Genomic DNA, 21,734 nt, shown 5'->3' with positions numbered 1-21,734 from the left:
TAAAGTGACGCTAAAATGTGTGTGAGTGGAGCCAAATTAATGTGTGAATGTGTGTATGAGAAAGACCAATAATGTCAAAGTTAATGTCCTGACACTATGGATGGGAGATACTGTGAACCTACCCAGTGTTTGCGCTACTGCTGCATGCATGAGAGCGGTGCATCAACCTAACCGTCCACTCTTTACCTTTTACGCAAACAGTATCTTGATACACAGACTGTCAACTTAGCAAAGAAATAACCAGTAAAAATGCAGCTGTTTTTAAATGTTCTTATAACAGTCAGACATATGGACAAAAATCACACAAATATTCACTTACCGACTAGAATCCCTTTGTGCCAGTGATGCTGATAAATACATCTGTAAAAAAAAAAAAAAAAGGAAGAATATGGACAGTATTCATAATTCTGTAATACATTTACCAAAGTTTCATGTTTGACACTGTATTGTGTGTATTTATTAAATATCAATTAAGACATTTTACCCACTCAGAACAGGCTAATAATTCTTAACCTTATTCTGTGTCAGCCAGCTTTGCAAAGTAATGCTGTGTGATATCTATGTAAATGTGCAGCTAACTTTTAATTTTAATAGAAATATGAGGTCACTAGCACCTTTTCTGTCTCGTTTATTCATGGGCACATAGTGCTGTACTGTATACTGTGTAAACAACACACATTTAACTGTTCTTTACCATTACCGATAATGCAAATTCCTCAGTGAATACTGGTGTACTAGTTGCACAATCCTAGTCACAGCATTGCACAATAAAGATTTAGTATGAGTTAATCATAAGCCATACTGTCTAACACAACTCAATTTTAATTGGATTGACAAAAAACAATTGGCAACATTGGCGATTGCTTCTACTGAATGGATGCCCAGTTTTTCCTTGTGCTTACTTTAAGTATATATTTAAATGTTTTGACATTTGTCACAGTGCCTTTTGTTCTTTGTATACGTTACAGTGACTCAGAAGCCAAATGTAAATATTGTCCTTTGATGATCATTCGTCCTTTGTGAAACTGGCCTTTCACCAAATGTTCTATGAACAATTTTGTACAGTAATTTGTAGATGATATTACAAGAAAAATGAGCCCAAGCAGGTCTTAAAAAGCCATGAATATCAGCAGCAGTTAAAAAATATTTATGTTATCATTTGTTATCCTGTAGTAGTCACTGGAATGTCTCTGTTTATTTTCATATGTGGATTATCAAGTTATTTGTTTCTTTGGCACAGCAGCAACTGGGCCTGTTTTCTTGCCTATGTGTCCCATGTAGGCTGCAGAGAAAGCTTCAAGTTCATAAGTATTTTATCTCCAACAAAGAATTTCCTAATAAAGTCAAGAATTGAACAGCCTGCACCAGGTTTTAGTCCATGACTGACTGATGTTTCTAATGTTGCAGAAAGAAGAAAAAAACATTCTCAGAACTCACAACTAATACATTATTGATTTGAATTATTTTGTGTGTGCCTCAACTATTTGCATCTGTCAATAAACTGTGCATATATTTTCTCACAGTATTATCTGGTGTTTTGACCTTTTTTTTGGATGCATCCCCTTTAATGAATGGGCTATTAATGTTATGTTGGCATAAGCAGCTGCCTCTACTGTAAAACTACTAAAACACCTACAAAAGATTTCAACTTTTAGACAGACATTCCTTGCAAATGGTAAAATTCAACAGGAAATGAGGGCTTGATTGGAGTCCAGTCCTCATGTCTTGTGACACAGGGTCTTACAAAGTAACTTAGTCTTTGTTATGTGTTTTGTAATACTCTATTTTCCAACTTAAAATTCCTTTTGCTCTAAAGGCAAGGCAATTTTATTTATATAGCACATTTCAGCAACAGGGCAATTCAAAGTGCTTTACATACAACATGAAACGAATAACGAATAAATAAAAATAGTTCATTCATAGTGCAGTATAAGAAATTAAAAAAGGCAACATCAAAAAGAAAGGTCTTCAGCCTTGATTTAAAAGAAGTGAGAGTTGCGGCGGACCTGCAGTTTTCTGGGAGGTTGTTCCAGATATGTGGAGCATAAAAACTGGACGCTGCTTCTCCCTTTTTAGTTCTGACTCTGGGGACAGAAAGCAGACCTGTCCCAGACCACCTGAGACGTCTGGGTGGTTCGTAGTGCAGTAGCAGATCCGAAATGTATTTTGGCCCTAAATCGTTTAGTGATTTATAAACCAGCAGAAGTACTTTGAAATCAATTCTTTGACGCACAGAAAGCCAGCTAAAAGAGAAGCATCTGCTGTTACAGAGAGCGCATTGCACGGATCAACACAACAGGTTGTATGTGGAGTGGAATCTCAATTTGACTTTGGAGCCTCAGGCCAAAACTAGACCCCAGACTTCCAATCCCCCCCCCCCAATGTAGCTTTCTGCTTCACATCACTCCTTCAAAACCACTGGCTGCTCCCTTGTCATAGGTGGAACTATGTTGCTATGGTGTTTTGACCAATGGAATGGCATTTCCAGGAACGCAGTCAGTCTCTGTCTCCCTCTCTCTTTCAGACACTCACCGAGTGAAGCAGCCTGTTGAGCAAGAATCCAAATAACCCCCTAGTAACAACAGTAAGGCTCCCTCCTTTGTTTGTCCAGTGAACACTGGTCAGAAGGTTGCATACTTTATTTGAGCAAATATGCAACCCAGCACACCGTCTTCAGCACAGAACCTAAGACAAAAAACAAGACACATTATTTAAAGTAATGTGAAACATAGACAGTTAAAGGAAAACTACACTCTTATTCCCAGTACACAAATGTAATGACTGTTCCCCCACCCCACCACAAAGTCACTACTGTGCATCCAGCCATAATTACTTTGTAATTACACTGTCATTATTTCTATTCCATCCAACTTTCTGTACCATCTTTCCAAAAGTGCATTTACCTACTTTTCTTGCACACTTAAACTCCAACACATAGCCCCAATACAAAGACACAACATATATATATATGTGCATGTCAGCACTTCTTTGGTAACGCTAACTCCCCCAGAAACCACATGCAAGTATGTTAACTTAAATGACTGTGAATGGTGCTTAAACTATATTTAACCCATACTTATCCATTAACCCCACTAAAACAGTTTGGATATGTCACGCTCATTGTTGGCTGGCTCAGCTGGCCTTAAGAAAGCTATTTAGGAAAGTTCTCAGCCAGGACAAATTTCCATCCACATTGTTAACTTACAGCACAGCCAGCGGCTGATTTGACAGTAGCCCAGAGTGCTCCTGCACTGTCAGTTCAACATTACTACACACTTCACACTACTCACTTCACTAACAGTAACATTGGGGAGAATTGCCAGATGAAGGTCAATGGAGATGTAGGGTAGCTAGGATTGTCCCCCGCCTGTGTCCTTGCTGTTCTGGTTCCATGTTTGACCTCATAACCTGTGGGCTCCTGCACACCGCTGTTTGCAACTATTTGTCTCCTCAGGTAAAGCACTCACTACTGCTAATTGAACAGCATACTTTACTCCTTGACAGATTCTACTGTATGTTAGGCTATTGGGTCAGCTGTGAAAAAGGCCTGTTAGGAAACCCATGAGTATAGTCACACCATGGTTCTTCAGGTGTGTTCTGCTTCCTATTATATTTCCTTGATGCTTCCTTCTAATAATGGCCACACTGATTTACAGATGTGCCAGGGGCACCCCAGGGTCTTATCTCACCAAACCAGAGATTGCGCGGTCGGGCTCGATGGAGGTTTATCAGGACAGAGGACTTCACGGTTTGCACTGCCTGACCTCTCTGTATGCTCTTTTTTTTTCCATCTCTGACAGTCTCACCTGAAGAGGCTTTTAACCTTGCGCAATTCTTTGTTTACATCAGTCCTTGAATGTAATTCTCCTTACCATGCGGTTTGTGATTTTTCAACAATAAGGTCCATGAATCTTTAATAAAACATAAGGCAGCCTTACCACTAGCAGAAGAAGGCAAATCTCCATAACCCAAGGTGAAAGTGGAACACTGTAGAGAAAGAAGCGGCTACTTAAAGTCAAGCTTCATCAATGCCTGTCATTTTAGAGTGTTGTACATTTGAAGGGGGCAGGCATGTCTTAATTTTAAGTTAATTTTGAAGACACTAAAAGATACATTACAAATGCCTGAACATTTTAAAATATCTCTGCAAAAAGTGCCTACATTCTTAATTGACACCATTTAAATTATGCACCTGTGCTTTATCAGCAGTTGTAAACATTGTAATGTATAGAGCAAGATTTACTTCATGGAAGTCTTAAAAAAGAAATTGCAATGTATGTACCATGTTAGTGTTTTCACATAAAGCAGTCAAAATGTTTTGCACAAATGTCTAACTGCATTACAACTTTTTTGGAGAACAGTCCCGATATTTGTGGTACTATGCTGACATCTAGTGGAACAATATTACTACTACATTCAGTTTTGAGGTTGTTGCAGCACTTTATTCTCCCAACAGCGATCCAAATCTAGTTTTGATTGAATATATACTGGTTTCTAAAATTGTTGCCATAGAACTAAAGTCATGAAAACGAGCATTTCCCTTCAGTTTTGTACATTCAACTCAACAGTTTGATACGATTAGTGCCTCCTTTATCATTATGAGGCATTCATTTCTTGAACATCCAAGTTCAGCAGTTACAAATAATATCGGAGTTGTTAAGAGACAGCTTTGACAAAACTGCAAAGATGACTTTTTAGAATGTCTAAGAACACTTAACACTTTGTTATTAAATACTGTGCTACAGTGGCTACAAATTCACACCCAGTAATGTCATGAATTGTCAAACTTTATTTTTTAGATCAAAACAAAGCACAGCATTAAAAAAGAAATTCAACACTGTAAATACACCCACTGTCTCAAGTGTGTGAAAAAGATGCAATCAAGCACTTTTGGCTTAACATCATGCTCAGAATTAATGTCAAACTAGTTTGTTTGGTCATGAAAAATAAGTCAACTTTTTGAATGAGCTAACATTACTATCAAAAAGTTTAATTTATCATGCCAAAGTCTAAGCAGACATAGGTGAAAAGAAGGTTCACAGAACTTGGAGCTTGTGACGTTGAAAAATATGTTCGATCATTCATTGATTATGTGGTCAAGTAACTGTTTCAGTATGCAGCCTGTAATGCAGTGGAGCACCAGGTCCTCAGGCAGGACACAGGTGAGATCAGCCCAGGTAGTGGGAGGGAGGGATGGGGGAGATTCTTTGAGGGTGGGGAAAAGGTTCCGTTTCTAGAAACAGGGAAAGATGGGGCGGGAGGGCTGATTTCGAGGCTTTGTATTCATTTCTTCTTGGGTTTTGCCTCCAGTGGTAGGCCAATATCCTTCCCACGCAGTTTCAGCCCTGTTCATGATAGAGGATGAACATACGTGTTAGAAAGCTAGCAATTGAGACATAATAATCAAATCATTTAATTAAGAGTATTCTTACCAATTGCTCTCTCTATCTTGCCCAAGACCTGGTTGTTAGGAATTGCTTTCCCACACTCGTAGTCCGCAATGACTTGAGGCTTCTCGTTAATTTTCTGAGAAAAAGATTTTGCCAAAAATAATATCATAATTGTGTTAATACAATTAATACAAAATTTTATTGATAATATAGTTTGTGTGTAATTATTTTATACAGGACTGTGCATTGCAATTAATTGATACTTCCAAAGACTTTCAAAGTCTATATCCTAGCCAAGATACGGTATTCAATAAGAGGCAGTGTCTCACAGATCTTACAGCCTCTTTTGATCAGGGAACCCATCAGGCTTTCTACTTCCTACTATTTTGGCATTAACCTCTAAGCGGTGTTATGTCAAATGTGGCTGAAAATTGGTTAGGTTATCACGATATGTGATGCAATGTGCTTCACTGTTACTTTGTTAGCTTTGTCTTAGTTTTCTACTTTTAGGTGTTTTCCCCCTCTGTACATCACTTTGTGCAAGTGAACTTCCAATTCAGCAACATACATAATAAATAGGGTTGGGCATCGTGAACCGATTCCTACTTGGAATCGTTTAAAAAAAAAGAAAATTTACGAATCGTTTCTTCAGATTCTTTCAAATCTGATCATGCGCAAGTTTTGGTTTCCGTAGCAGCCAGGCGCTTATTGTGTTGTAGCCTTGGAGCACAGTAAGCGGCGCTCTAGTGTGACTTTATTTTACGTTGAAAAAGCCTGGTAAAACTGCAACCCACCATTGAAGAAGAAAAAAATAAATTGCTTATTTGTGGAATAAGCATGTGACCCGTTTCAACTGCACCCCTCAAAGAATCGGAATCGAAAGGAAGAATCGGAAATTGGAATCAGAATCGTTAAAATCCAAACGATGCCCAACCCTAATAATCAAGGTAAACAATGTTTTACAAAGGCAGACAAAAAGGCATCTCTTCCAGCAGTACTATCAATTGTTACATGTTTTCAATGTCTGTATACTCACAGTAGCCAGGTCTTTCTGGGTCAGACCGTTATCCTGTCTGCCTTGCTGAATGTACTTGCCCACCTCCAGGGGAACTCTGTCATGGTGAAGCTCCTCTGTCTCCCGGTCCAGTTTGGCTGTGTTCTTTGTCACAAGATGCTGTTTGTTCTGTCCTGCAGACCCTGTGTGACAAGCAGTTGATCAAAGTAAGCCTGGGGCATCAGGGAGGCAAAAGTGCAAAAACAGCATAATGACAGCACAAGCTGTTAAGTCATGTTTTGCCTGCAGAATTATAAAAAGTATAAATTTACATTTCTTGGATGTCTCAACGTCCTGCCCACGTCTCTGAGCAGCAGTGATTGCCTAGAAAAAAGATGGATATGTACACATCTTACATTTCAAAATATATTCCAAATTCATTGACTGAATTGCATAATAACCAGAACATGCTCTATTCAGCTTTTGGCTAGCTAACCCTGATTAGAAATCACGTAGTTAGCTAATAAGTAACGAATATGCGTATGACGCATAAGTTAAACAAAAGGACAACATGAGCAGTCCTGTCCGAGCACAGCCACGCCAACTTTACAGCTGTTTAGGCTGTAACATTCATTTCCCATAACGGACCGTAGCAACATGTTCCCACATAATGTTAAAACAGCTGTTAACGTTACAGTAACTAACGCTAGATGTGTGTTGATTTGTCTCGGTCATTTAACGTTAAGGATATCTACCTTTACAGCATGACCTTCGGTGTTTAACTTGCTGAAGTTAAATGTTTTGCCAACAATAATCAAGTTACCAGACATCTGCATGGGGGTTGGGCAAGACGTCCTATCCCACTTAAAAGCTAGCTAGCTTAGGAGCCTAGACTGTACCTTAGCTAGCCGAGTATCCTTTTAGGGTTAGCTGGTTAATGCTAATTGCTATTTTTGTCACCGTCAAATATTTAACGTTTATTATCGCAGTGAGAACACTAGCGACACTAACAGATGATACGTCACCCCTAAATCACACCGCCTAGCTGCTAGCTAGCTAGCCAGTTAAGTTAACGTTACATCCCGACAGTTATTAACGGGTTGAAGAAAGAGACAAACGGCCACATCCACTGTTGTTATTAGCTAAACCCTTCAAGGCTGAACAACAGAGCATGAGCAAGGTTTGCTGGTCAATTTAACCCGTAACTACGTGCAACGTTACCACGTTTTACTAACTTAACTACACTATGAACTAGCTGTTTACTCGGGTGTTCACTGGAACACCAACCCCGAGTTTTGGCTAGTTTAGAGGATCAATAGTTAGCTTCAGAAAAACAGACGCAACGTTAGTGAGGTGCTAACCTGCTTGGATTTGGCCTGTGCAGCAGTCGGCCCCTTCTTCCTCAAGACAGTCACGGTATCCCAGTCACTTTCTGCCATGTTTTCAGGGGTTCACTCGTTACCCGTAATATTTAATAAAGATTAAAAAAAATAAGTACAACTCAGTGTTCGAAATTACCCCTTTTTAAATAAGGTAGTGTTACTTTAGCGGACTAGACACTCCTTCCAGAATTATCATCCACGTGTTCTGCCAAAGCTTTATTTACAACAGAGTGAGGAACAGTCACATAATTCGACGAGTTTCAGCAGCGACCTCTGCTGGTGGAGCACGCTGACCTACATCCACATGCCAGGTTTTTCCACCGTGTGATGGTAGCTACATAATGGACGATGGCACATTTAAAACGCACATTACATCAGACAGGGGAACAATCACACGGCCTCTTATCCAGTAGTTACAAAACATCAGTTTGTTGTATCTGTTGGCTGTTTTTGAGAACAAAAATTAACAAATTGCCTACATAGTTATTTATCAGGAATTAGTTGACATTACTCTGAATAATGTATTACTGAGTGTACCAATTTTGTGTTTTTTTATTTACACATAACAGTTAGAGGATTTCACAAACTTTACACAAAGGTAGCGGAGATAAAATTAGCCATGATTTTAATAAAAATCTTTCATGTTCAACAACACAACAATACAGGACATATAAAAATGCAAAGTATTACACAACATGTAAAACTTGGCATCATAATGAGTAAAAATGTACCAATAAGAAAATGTGGAAAGAGTTTTGTTTTCAAACATCAATTTGGTGAAAGCCAGCTGTACAATATTTTGCACTAATTGCAACCTCTGTTGATCTACAAGCCACAGTCTACCAGTAACAAGACATTTCAGAGGCAGCATCACTGTTGCGTCGTGTGCGGATGGGGGACCAGCCAATCTCTGAATGGACGTCCTCAGCCTGGTGGAGACGTCCCAAGCGGTAGCCATGTTTGGAACCCTGTTTCCCTGTCCATGCGCGAGGCTTGGGATTCATCTGGAAATAGATTAAGAAAATTATTGAAGAGCATTTTACACTGTCCGATGTATTTCCAAGTTTCAGAAATAGTCTAGAAATAACTGAAATGGCAAGGACCCTAAGGTGGCTACTGTATTTATACCCAATTTGGGGTACCTGTTGTGTTGTCTAGAGGGCCAGTATCAAAATCTACTTTTTATACAATTCATATTTCAGTTGGAATTATGCTTTAAGGTGCATATCTTCAAGCACATTTCGGTTTAATCAAATTATTAGTAACTAACTGGCAGACAGCAGACCCAGGACATGGTAGTATTACAGTTTTGGAATACTGGTTGGCAGTGTTGTAGTACTCAAGACCGGTCTTGGTCTCACTTTCTGAAGGTCTCGGTCTCGTCTCGGAATCAACCACATATTTACTCAGTCCTGAATGAAGAGGACTCTGGATTTTATATCAAGACCGGTCAAGACCACAACTGCAGGGATATCACTAAATTGCCTGTGTATCATCTGATTTATGTTTTAACATCTTTATTGTGATTGGATGTAAAACTTCCTGTTTCAAATGTAACCAATAACTTGACTCATTTCTAGTTTGAAATGTGTTACCGTTAACCCCCCCTTAACACGCACTCCCAAAGTAAATGTAGGTGACAGGAGAAGAAGCTCTGGCTGTCTCAGAGATCTCAGTCAAATCGTCAGTAATAACATTTTATTTATTATATTTTTTTAAAAAGAGTTTATTTGCAAAACATCTAAAAAAGAAAACACATCAGTGTGTTCTGCAATGTAACGCTGACAGACAGCTGGGACCACCTACATTTTTTATCTGCACAAAGTAATGAAGGATAAAGAAAGGGAAGTGTAAGTGACGTTAGCTAAGCTAGCCAGCTAAAGTTATCAATCTGCCTCTGTACCAAAACTCCCCAGAAATCTCTTCACCCCCTCACCCAAAGGGATTAAGCGAATATTAGCTAGTTGTGTATATACTGAATGTTTCAGTTATTTGGTCTGGTTTTGGTCTTGTCTCGGTCTCGATACACTCTGGTCTTGGTAATGACTTGGTCTCGGTTTAGGTGGTCTTGACTACAACACTGCTGGTTGGTTGCTCTAGACTCAATGTTTTGGGGGAACGTGTGTGTGTGTGTGTGTGTGTTTTTTTGGTGTGTGAGGAGATCTTGTACGAGTCTATATCCACGACATTCCACTTCCGGGATTGCTCCGTTGCCGTGGGAAATCCCGCTGGATTTCACTCTTTTCAGCCGGATGTCCGTTACCTTCCGTTTTGTTTGCGTTGGAATTCTAAACTCTGTTGGATTTATGAGGACTATGGTTTACTGCTCCTCAGATCTCTGCAGGGTAAATCCAGACAGCTAGCTAGACTATCTGTCCAATCTGAGTTTTCTGTTGCACAACTAAAACAACTTTTGAACGTACACGTTCCACCAAAAGAAGTTCCTTCCTGAGGCTATTTTGCAGTGGCACCGTGGCTTTTCCCGTTGCTTAGCGCCACCCAAGACCATTGTGACTGGTTTAAAGAAATGGCAATAAACCACAGCACGTTTTTCTCCCATCCCAGAATGCTGTGTGGACTAATAGCCAGACCCTCCGCAGAAGAGGTGGAGGAAGGTCTGGCAAAGCGAGACTAATCTTGTACCAAAAAGTTGAATTCTCTACTTGGCGTCCGTGTATCAATACAATATTGACATGGAAAATACTGCGATACTATGCTGTATAAATTTTTTCCCTAACCCCTATTTAAGACCCTTTGTTATTATTATTGAATAACTAGTATAATATTCACAGTTCTGTTTAAAAACAACAGAAGAGGCGTACTGCCAACTTTTGCATGCACATTACCCAGAACCCCTCTGAAACGCTACTCACCTGAACAAAAACCGTTGTGTTCATGTGAAGAGTCTCCACTCGCTCGGACAAGTGATTCAACCATTCCAGATGGTCAGCGATAGACTGGGTAAGATCACGGTTGCTCTGTTTTCAGAAGAAAATAATGTCAAAATAGAAGAGAGCGCACAGGAAATTAATTTTGATTAAACAGTTTTTATTATTCTAGATTGGATTGCATGCTGAACGTACCCCAGACAAGTTGTCCTTCAGTTCAACAGCAGCAAGGCGAACATGCTCCAGTTTGTCAATCTGCTCTTTCAGCCGGTCGTCAAGCTCCTGCATCATCATCAGGCCTTCATCGGGCCTGACACCGCCCTTCTGGGTCGCCATCCTGGGTCACAGAAACACACTTGTTATTCAAAGAAAACTGCAACATACTGTGACATGAGGTCTTTTTTAAATGAAAATCAAAAATGTAAATGTTTTTTTAAACCACATCCTAATACTCTCATATATATTTTTTTTCCCATTTAGAGGGCACACTTTAGAGATGGAATCCTTTGATAGTAGCGTTAAATAGTGTTAAAAGCTTTACTTTACTGTGTATCCCTCTGGTGGTTATACCTAAAAGTCAATGGTCACTGATCATAAGAAATAGCAAAAAATATTAGTTTTCCCATCAACTCAATATTTATTTATTAATATATTTTCAATACTTGCAACTGGAGAACCGCGCGTGCACACACACACACACACACACACGCACACACGTCCGTTTTACAAACAAGAGCTCGATCCAGGTAACGTAAAATGGCTGACATAGTTTCCTCTCTGGAGCGACATGGATTTTTACCACTTTCATTTGAGTATTAACGATAAACTGAGAATAATAGTTTTGCTAGCGTTGTATGCAGGGATTTTATGTTTTTAGCTAGCAGCACATCATGGTCGCATATCAAACATAGACTGTAGTCTAGGATATCAAACGTAGGATTCGGTTACTCGTGCATGCAACACATCACGGTACAACATGTCTACTACGGCTGGGGCCGACAGAAAGTTAAAAACAGAAGTTTAGTTACCTTGTTATATGACGAAAACACCCCAAATGCTCGGAGGTAAAACGCCAAATCCTGCGGCGAAGTACGAGATTTCGCTCTGCGACCACAAAGGGAAAACTTTCTTTGTCCAGACAAGCCTCTTTTTATCCTGCGAAAATCAGGAATGTGACACTTCTGACGTCATGTAGCCTGCTTTTTACAGGCGCATTGTTGTGATGTTACGGTATTTGTGTTATTAATGAAGTAGTGACCAAACAATGGAGAATCACCGCTTTGATTTCAAGGTAACCAGAATCAAACTTTATTACAATCTCACTCAATATGGCAGGTGTTTTAAAAGACAATCTAGTAGTGCTGGCTCATAAAATCCTAAATTATTCAAAATGCATTGCTGAAATTTAAGTGTCTAGAACAGTGCTTTCCCAACCTATTATATCGTGACTACTTTAAAATAAGTAGACTATTTGTGACCCCTCATTACAGGTCATTCGTGTATATAGTTATGAAGTTATTATACATAGTTATGAGCAGTTAAAACCAAATGTGAAAGCAAAAAAATAGAGAAATAAACAGACACATTGCTATAATTTTCTCTCATATCCCTTCGGGACACCTTACTCATCTTGGGACTCCTTGCTCCCTAATTAAAAAGGAGTACAATTCCTAACTAGACAAGTCCAAAGGGAGAGCTTGCTGGACAAGGGTTGACAGTCCAGCCAGACCCAAAAGGCCCTTTATAGTGCACAAACAGTTGTCTTGGATTTAGAGTATTTTTTAGTTTATTTGATGACTTGGAAAAAAGGCTTTTAATTTAAACCTGGTTATTAAACTGGAAAAACATTTAAAAAAACAAAAACAAACAGAGTAACCAAGCACATCCACAAACCTTTGTGTGAATGGAATACACAATGTATTGTAGTTGTATGGCATAACCATGCATGGCAAAACTGTCTATCCAAACCAAATGCTTTTGTTAAAACTTATTTTAAAGTGGAAATGCTCGATTGAGAATGGGGTACATATAAGGTGTAGCTACTGGGAGAAAAGATGCTCAGATGCCTGGAGGAAATGCTGTGTGAAAAGCTAAAAACACCACATATGAACAGTCAGTGTTTATCAGATATTGTGCTGGACACATAGCCTAAATTCATTTCCCCATCATTTCTGCTTTCACAAGAATTTGATACATGATTTTAATATGACAAAGTGAGAATAGAGAATCAACAGTACATTTAAGAAAACACAACTGCTTTATTTCTTTTCTTTCAATAAGTTCTTTTTTTTTTTTTTTTTTTTAAACAAGGGAGAGTAATGACCAAATATCTGAAAGGATAAAGATCAGGTAGGATAAATAGAATGCCGGATCAGCTGTAGAAAACACTGGTCCTTTGACAAAATGAAATATGCATCTTAAAAGTACGAAAAAAAAACAAAAAAAACTCAGGGCAACATTTTGGTGCAGGTACAATGATGAGAAGCATCATGATCTTTTGCAGTAAGGGATGAGGCAAAAAAAAAAAAAAAAAAAATAACTCCAAGCCCACTAAACCTATCAACAAGTGAAAGCAGTCCATTCTGAGAACACAGTGACCTTTCCAACATTAAATCCTTTATAGTGCCACAATATCTAAAATGAAATGTGGGTTTAAGCCTCCCCTCGATGACAAGGCTCGACTGTACAGTTAAGTATGCATATACATATATACCAGTGAAACACTGTCAAAGATAAATCTTAACATTTTGTAGTGTCATGGAGCATTATGGTAAGCAATAACATTTAACCAGTTATGACATAGGCATTGTGAGTTTCAATAGAGTGTCCATTACAAAAAAAACAGAATAAAAGATGATTCCAACAGCTTCACATTTTCAAATAGAACAAACACTTTTAAAAGTCCTTCGTAGTCCACTGGAACTGCAGTGCTCACAAAAAAAGCTTAAGCAAATAACGTATTTTATTCAACAAGCAATGCTATATGCCCCTTGTTTGTGATCATTAGCTTCTTGTTGGACCCTGATTGTGATTATAGTTAGGCTGCATTTATTGCTAGTGCCACCTCAGAGACCAGATGCTGAATAATCAAATGGTGATGAGTCTGTTTCTTCGCAAGTCCCCCACAGTACGGTTAAGTGGGATTTTACTGGAATTAGAGAGGAAAGTCTTTCAAGAGCCTTTAAAGAAGAAAGCTTAACGCCCCAGACTTAGGGATGTAAAAATCATCACTTACATCACATGTTCATTAACCGACAACTTGATGAATTACAACCCAAACAAAGCGATAAGAAAGCAAACATTTCAATCAGCTATTTTGGGGGGTCCTTATAGCAATTGTGAATGCAGCCCCCCCTGCACACACAAAAAAACTTTACAATGAGCCCAAAAAAATTGTTGCCAGCTTGGTTGATCAAAATCCACACAAGTCGATGGCAGCACTATGAATGCTGAGTTCAGGTACAGTCTTTGTGAAAATGTTGCTCTGTTCTAAGTAGGAGTCCCGCAAGTTTAAACACACATTCAGCACATCACATGCACACGCTGTATCAATACCAGTGAAGTTCCCATGGAAGAAACATGATTTTGGTAAAATGTCCACCTTTTAGTTTCAATTTACATACGGAAAAGAGCGAGCGACAGGATGTAAAAGCAAAGAACAGAGTATTAAGAAAAGAAATGATTTCTAAGCAATCAAAGCAGTTTGCCACAGTTCATAGGCTGGGTGAAGTATCCCAGAAGATGCATTACTTGACTTATGACATGTTGACATGCAATGATGTCCACAAATTGGTGGATTTTTTTCTGGGTTAATAAAGTAAGTCCTTTACCAATAGCAGGAATGGGTGATGACTTAAACATTAAATTTACCAGCGAAAATGCCAATGAAAAATGATTTTTAAAAAAAGAAAAAAGAAAAGTGCCCCACTGCATTTCAAATTTGTTTAAAAAAATTACTTTGCTTTCTAATAGTGAGTTATATCAAGTGTCTGCCTGATATTAACGGCAACAGTCCATAAGAGGGAGTAAATAGTTTGGCAAAATGGTATGAAAAATGAACCATCTGTCTGAGATGGCCATTTTTATTTTCCCCACCTTGAAGAGAAACAAAAAAAAAAAAAAAAAAATCTTTTCTCTTTACCAATCTCCCCTTAAAAGTGACTAATAATAAATTAAAGAGGACCTTGAAGAGATCTGCTTAAAAGACCGTGTCTATGTATATATTTATATATATTTATATATCTCTATACGTGGTGTGAAATGGTGTCCAGTTCTGACAGTTCAAGAGGGGTAATTCATTATGATGTCTGCCCCTTGCCATGGTGCCTTTGGATAACGTGGGTCTTGGAAGGCTCTGACATTGGTCAAGGGGCTTGTGTTGGCAGGCTAAGTGATGATGAGGATTTAAGGTCCATTGTTATGCCTTGCCCTCCTCTACTTTGACAGCCTGGGGTTTGATGGCTCCAGTGCGTGCTGGTTTGGCTTGCCCTGTGGAGGGTAGGGGCTCCTGGAGTTTGCTGGTCATGCCCCCAGATGGTGTCTTGCCCTCACCCACTGCCTTTCGCACTTCTCGCATGGTTTTATTCTACACAAAGAAAAGGCAGAGTTACTAAGACCTACAGCAGAGCCTGGAATATCATAGATGTATGCACTAACATACTGATGCTCAGCTTTCGGGTAAAAAAAAAAAAAAAAAAAAAACTAGATTCCAACAATCTTTTGATGATTTTCAACATCTGCACAGTTTGTCAATTTTAGCAGTTACTTGGACAATTTATGCTTTGTCTGGAAAAGCAATATTGGCAATTACTTATTGGTGATTATAACGAATAAGTTTTACAGTGTCAGGCAGGAAAGATTCTCAGCTATCCAGAACACCATACTTCTACCTCATTTGCCATAATATGCTTATGATGCTACAGATTAATGATTTAGTCTCGTCTCTGACCCTATTTTTAAGGTTTTTTAAAGGCTTCTCTAACTTGACCATTTCTTACCATAACTATCATGCTGAATCCATGCTGACTATTTTTGATAACCATTTGTAAAACATTAGTAGAGTTAGTACAGTAAAGTTTAGTCTATAACAGAGTTTCTGCAGGTTTCAACAAGTCAAATTTAAGACTTTTCAGACCTTTTTAAGGCCATTATGAATGAAATTAAAGACCTTTATCACAACATCAACTGAGCCCTAAAATCAGTTTTTTCAAGCCAAGTAACGCTAAGCTTGCACTTGCCCAAAGCTGAAGAATAAAATATTTATGTCGGTGGTACAATCCGAAACAGAGACTCGCGCCAATCACACAAAAGTAGATTGGCTTCAATATAAGTTGCATGATGGTCTCATTTGGAGTCGTAATACAGCGAATGTATTGAACACCACGGAATAAAAAGAATAAAAAAAAAAAAAAAAAAAAAAAAAAAAGAGCATTATAGGTAACGTTGCAACGTTTTAAATTATTTAAGACCTAGAACACAATACTTAAGCGAATTTAAGACTTTAAGGCCTAAAAGTTTGATTTTTAAATTTTAGACTTTTTAAGACCCCGCGGAAACCCTGTACAAAACACATCAAAATAACTATTATACCAGTATGGAATTATACTATCCAAGATAAGTCTTACAGCACTACAAATGTATCCTGTCAAGACCTCTCAGATATGTTAACTACATCTCTACACTTAAAGTCAAAGGAACATACAACACAAGCAATGCAAATAGAGAAAAAGAAAATGGATAAAATTAAATTACCTATATTTACAGTGGGTGGCTCACCTTCATGCCATCCTCTGGCCCTTTAACATGGGGCTCGGGGGCCGAGGGAGGGGTGGAGTGGGAAAGGTCGCGGCCAGGATTGGGGTAAGGGGGGGGGCGGATGATGACAGGCTTGTTGACCTGCATGACTGGTCTCTGGATGGGGTTGGGGAAAGGGCCAGTGGTGGGGGGCCGCATGTGCATCACCATGCTGCCCTGGCAAGTTGGGACCTATTGGTCCCAGGAAAGAAAGGGAGGGGGATAAATGAAAACACAAATAATTAGCATGTCAGTATTGAATTTCTTAGGGTAATTTTCAGACTTGGTCCAAATACTTGAATTCAGTTGCAGGTTTGTTTCTTCAATTGCATTCCATCAGTGTGTTATAGTAATAGTAGTATAGTAAATATAGTTTGTATACTGCATTCCAACTTTGCATAATGACAGGTGATGCAAATGTGAATGCATTAAACCAATCATGTTATTAACAATGTGAACTCTGGGCAATCTTTTTTGAAAGATTTATCTCAGTATGTATATAATTGAAAAATAAATACCTGTTGAGCAAAATGTGTAGGCAGAGGACCCCCAGGACCAGAGGGTTTCCCACTGGGGCTGGCAGACCCAGGCCTGATGAGGTGACGGGAAAAAGAAAATAAAAGATAGCTTTACGATCCATTTCCTAAAATGTGTATTTGTGATACACCATGTCACATTTGTTGACAGAGCAAAGCTGAATGTGTGTTGTAGATAGTTCATTTATATTATTTGCACAAGTCATTTCCACTCACCTGTAGGACCCCCCAGATATACCTGGGGAATGATTCTTCTCAGTGAACTGGAAGCCTTTCATTTCCATCTGTGAGCCCTGAGAATAGGGCAATAACAAAGACGCACTGTCAATTCACACAAACAATTGTGGATGGCCTAGTTATAGATAAGATATATGCAACATTATATAGATTTGTCTACATGTTTTTGTGGGACAAAATGGGAGTTGACTTCCATTATTGCACTAATGACTGAACAGATCCGTTTTTGGTTGAGCAACAAAAGATGAGTAAGTCACACCTCTCGGCTGCCAGTCATGACCGAAGCCTGGGAGCCAGGTGGCAGCATTCGGCGTGGGCCCCCGACTGACAGGTTTTGTCCCTGCTGCAGTTGGATGGACTGTGGGAGGATGAGATGTTGCTGAGCTGAGCCATAGCGGAGCTGAGAGCCAGGTAGGGGCATGGTCACCTAGTGAAAAAAAGGATTTTACTGTTATTTAAACCAACAGTCCAATTATGGTCTGTTTATGCTACAAAGGCTTATACTTGCTGGGTTAACATGAATGCAATGTACAATTTAATAAATCCATTTGAAATAGCGGATATGAAATTGAGCTTCAGCAATCCACTAACCTGGATGAGCTGAGAGTCCATTAGCTGGGAGGAACCCATACCAGGCCCTTGGTTCATCTGGCTGTCATAGACTAGCTGCTGGCTGCCATTCATAGGCTGATAGTGTGAGCCTGACTGTGTCTTGACCATGTCTGAGGGCTGCATGCCAGGGAAAGCAGAGTAAGGCCCTTTGAGAGGGGCTCCGCCTGACAGCACCATGGGGTTGGGCTGTGACAGGTTGGGGTGCATGTAAACCTGGGACCTGAAAGGAGCAAGACAGGGCAGCAGTGAAAAGCATGAGTGAAAGGAAAATATAAACTACATGGAGGTGTCACATACATGAAAGGGATAACTTAAGTGAAGCAAATGAATGGGAACAGTAGAAATCCCATGATACATTGAGGGGGTAGTACCTGAAGGGGGGAATAGAGTTGAACATCTCTTGGGACTGAGAGACAGGTAGACCTCCCCGAAGCCCCAACTGAGCCTGAGCCTGAGCCTGAAGAGACGTGTGCAAAGAGATCGGAATCTGCTGTGCTGCGGCCGCCTGAATGGATGAACAAATGTAAGATAATGACAATTCTGCTGGTGTGTGTGTGTGTGTGTGTGTGTGTGTGTGTGTGTGTGTGTGTGTGTGTGTGTGTGTGTGTGTGTGTGTGTCTCTCTCTCTCTCTCTCTCTACCTGTTGGTAGGTCTGCTGCTGGGTCATGGGAGGTACAAGGCGGGGCTGGCTAGGAAAAACATGACCATCCAGGTACAATGGGGGAATATGATTACCTAGAGAAGGGACATTAAACAGGCTGTTAGTTTAGTTCCCCTCAAAGATTAAGCCCCCATTAAATAGATAATTTTTTTTTTTTACCTTGCATGGACATGGAAGGTGCTACTGATGCCACAGGCATCGGAGGCATTGAAACCCCTCCAAAGGAACTGTAGCTAACACCACTGGATGAGCCAACACTGCAGGGAGGCTGAGCACCTGAAGCACCTCCACCAGGAGAGCCCTGCTCAGGGAGGGACTGGGAGTTCTCCCACGCCTTGCGTGCTGATTCCATCTGAAGAAAAATAAACATTTAAGGTAGATATGTAAATGTAAATGGACTGTTCTTATATAGCGCTTTTCTAGTCTCAACGACTACTCAAAGCGCTTTAACATTGTACAGGAACCATTCACACACATTCACACACTGTGGCCGAGGCTGCCGTACAAGGTGCCACCTGCTCATCAGATAATCATTCACACTCCGATGCGCAGCATCGGGGGCAACTCGGGGTTCAGTGTCTTGCCCAAGGACACTTCGACATGGGACTACAGGGCCAAGGATCGAACCACCAACATTCCGATTGGCAGGCAACCGCTCTACCACTGAGCCATAGCCGCCCCCATATGCCACGCCCAGATACGCATGTTTAAATAACACACTCAGTTTTGCCTGTATGTTCCCAATATATTATTTTTCATTCAATAATGGGTTGCATAAATGGACATTCCTTTGTTATATGTATGTAAAGATACAGCTATGTATACATTGAATTGTTATACAAATACCTTGAGAGTGAGGTCAGCACTGGGAAAGGAGATGGGGTTGAGGTTAATGCCAGGCTGTAGGTGATTGGAACGCAGCATGGGGATACTCTGATTGAGAGTCGTCTGTTTAAAAACAAACAATGATCAATCAGTTGTATGTCAATAGCTCTTATTTTTAAGCAACAAAAGAGACTCTTCTATTATAAAAAACAAACGAAGCAAAACCGTGGGGATTGTCACATCAATCTTTGATTCATTTGGATGACCTCGTTATTTTATTTACAAGACACCACAGAAGTACAGATATAAATCACTCACATTGGTGGTAAGAGCCTCCTGAAGCTTGTTGACAGAATTCGACACGGGCACTGGGGTGGAGCCCGGTGGTAGGCTGAAATCAGAGTCTTTGGCACTGACACCAAACTCAATAGGAGGCACAGGCAGCACAGTGTCCACATGGAGGTCCACACCATTGACTGGCGTAATTGGGCCACCTTCCAGCCGATCAACAGCTTCTGATCCCTTACGGTGCTTTAGGGAGCGTTCATTTCCGATGGGCCCTGGCTTGTGCTGTTCTTTATTCTGCTCTGGGCCAGCATCAGAGTCCTGGCCAAAAGAAGAATTGGCAAAAAGTTGTTTAAGTTTCTCAATTGAATCAGATACCGTTGTAGCCAATTTGTTACATGTTAATAATGAGGCAGAAAAAAGAAACTAATAAGGGATTCAGATATAGTTTACTAGGGGTGTAACGGATCACAAAACTCACGGTTCAGATCCCGGTATTGAGTCACGGATCGGATACATTTTCAGATCAGCACAAAAAAGGGTGAATTTAAATGATTTATTAAAAATGTAATAACATTAACTTTGAATAATAATTACTTCTTTCCCCAGTAAACTGCGGTTAAATGACAAAAACATATGAGAAAAGGGTCACAGCAGTGACCAAGTGCTAGTTTGTGTCTTTTAGCTCTTAGCTTTAGCAGCAGACTGTTTTATATCTATGGTTCTAAGTCCCGGTGTTGGAATCCTCTACAGGGAAATACAGACAGACACTCTTTACACCGTTTACAGTTTAGCCGTCAGCATTTTAACATGCATTCCAAACCGTTTGGAGCGTACAGACCACGGAACAATTATGGTCAGTTACACCACTAGTTTTAACTGCAGACAAACAACGCAGACACAAAATATATACAGTCAAATATATAAGTTCCAATGAGCAACTGCATTGTACTACCTCAGAGTTGGGCTCGCTCCCAGTGTAAGACACCTGTTTAGTCCATGAGTCTCCTCCTGAAGACTGTACTGAAAGAGCTAAAAAAGATAAATGTCATTAGTAAAGAATAAAATCATTTTATCTATTTTCACACAATTTCCATTCGCAAAAAAAGTCTAAAACATCAAAAACAATTGATAAATGTTGAAAAACTAAAAGTGATTTTAACTAGGGATGCATGTTTTAAATAATTTAATCTAAACATCTCTTCTTTCTGGCGGTTTGAAAAATAAATTTAAAGGTAAAGAAATGTCATCATAAACTCTCATTTTAATATTTTAGAAAACCTGCAGAAAGCTAACTTCTGCTATTTGTAGCAATAAAGCAAAGATGCTTTAACAATTTAAAGTTACTATAATGTGTCTAAGGCTACTGCTCAATAGCCCAGACAAAAGCATCAAGAACAAAGCATTGACACAACGGTACGTCTGTCTCCTACCGGAGCGGTTTGTCTCCCAGATTTCAGTTCCCAGGTTGTTGGAAGAAAGTGCTTCCTCAGGTTGTTCAATGCCCAAGCTTCCCTGCTTTTTGGCAAAGCGTGGCGGTATCTTTGATGTGATAGTCCTGTTTTTCACTGGCACCTAATACAGGCAACAATGAGAAAAGCTCAACAAACTACACATTTTTTTGTTTATCCTTGGCATAATTACTGAGCATATGTTAACTTACTGGAGCTCCCTGTTCCTTCCTCCTTCTATCATCTTCCTGTGGGCGTCTTTGCTTTTTTGACAGGGCATCCTGGTATCCATCTGGATTAGAAACTGGTCCCCCTGTGTCCCCCTCAACTACAAAACAGGCATATAGTCATGCAAAATTATCTGCAGATAGGTAGGAACTGCAGTACTGAACATTACCGGTTTTTCGGTTTCATCTTCAGGTTGGTTTGTTTTGTGTCTTTTTTTTTTTTTTTTTTTTTTTTTTACACGTATAAAAAGGTCCAATATGCAGTCCCTCCAGAAAAATGTGATTATGCGATTGCATAATTCAATGCATAATCAGCCAAAGTCCGCATATTCATGCGGGGCCCGCATTTTTTCAAATATGCCGCACTTTCGCCGCATAAATTGCAGATTTCCGCGCAAAATATGCGGTGCTTGCATGATTTCATAATCCCGCATTTTAAGTGCAAAAAGTCAC

The 21,734-nt window shown here is 39.7% G+C and overlaps 2 protein-coding genes across 3 annotated transcripts in view; both read right to left on the bottom strand.

Moving 5' to 3' along the window:
- Positions 1-4,769: 4,769 nt before the first annotated feature.
- On the bottom strand, positions 4,770-8,019 carry edf1 (endothelial differentiation-related factor 1). 2 transcript variants are annotated; one of them, XM_028602436.1, is made up of 5 exons: positions 7,746-8,019; positions 6,717-6,768; positions 6,427-6,587; positions 5,433-5,526; positions 4,770-5,345 (listed from the first exon to the last, which is right to left on the bottom strand). In XM_028602436.1, the coding sequence occupies exons 1-5, from the start codon at positions 7,821-7,823 to the stop codon at positions 5,284-5,286; spliced, it is 447 nt and encodes a 148-aa protein (XP_028458237.1). In that variant the 5' UTR covers positions 7,824-8,019; the 3' UTR covers positions 4,770-5,283. The 2 variants fall into 2 exon arrangements, with proteins under 2 accessions (XP_028458237.1, XP_028458236.1); XM_028602435.1 differs by lacking the exon at positions 7,746-8,019 and adding an exon at positions 7,140-7,681.
- Positions 8,020-8,365: 346 nt separating this feature from the next.
- Positions 8,366-21,734, bottom strand: part of prrc2b (proline-rich coiled-coil 2B) — a 35,285-nt gene continuing 21,916 nt past the window's right edge. Inside the window, 17 exon segments of the mRNA XM_028602437.1 lie at positions 8,366-8,770; positions 10,640-10,744; positions 10,850-10,991; positions 11,683-15,239; positions 16,430-16,639; positions 16,966-17,038; positions 17,200-17,276; positions 17,480-17,647; positions 17,812-18,052; positions 18,204-18,337; positions 18,473-18,567; positions 18,653-18,845; positions 19,340-19,441; positions 19,637-19,924; positions 20,559-20,635; positions 21,037-21,178; positions 21,267-21,382. Of these exon segments, the coding sequence (XP_028458238.1) occupies positions 15,072-15,239; positions 16,430-16,639; positions 16,966-17,038; positions 17,200-17,276; positions 17,480-17,647; positions 17,812-18,052; positions 18,204-18,337; positions 18,473-18,567; positions 18,653-18,845; positions 19,340-19,441; positions 19,637-19,924; positions 20,559-20,635; positions 21,037-21,178; positions 21,267-21,382 (2,084 nt within the window). The 3' untranslated portion in view covers positions 8,366-8,770; positions 10,640-10,744; positions 10,850-10,991; positions 11,683-15,071.

The sequence above is a fragment of the Perca flavescens genome, chromosome 16, assembly GCF_004354835.1.
Source record: "Perca flavescens isolate YP-PL-M2 chromosome 16, PFLA_1.0, whole genome shotgun sequence".
In the NCBI taxonomy this organism is placed as follows: domain Eukaryota; kingdom Metazoa; phylum Chordata; class Actinopteri; order Perciformes; family Percidae; genus Perca; species Perca flavescens.
The sequence above is the reverse complement of the archived record's forward strand: the minus strand, read 5'-3'. Positions and strand labels throughout refer to the sequence as shown.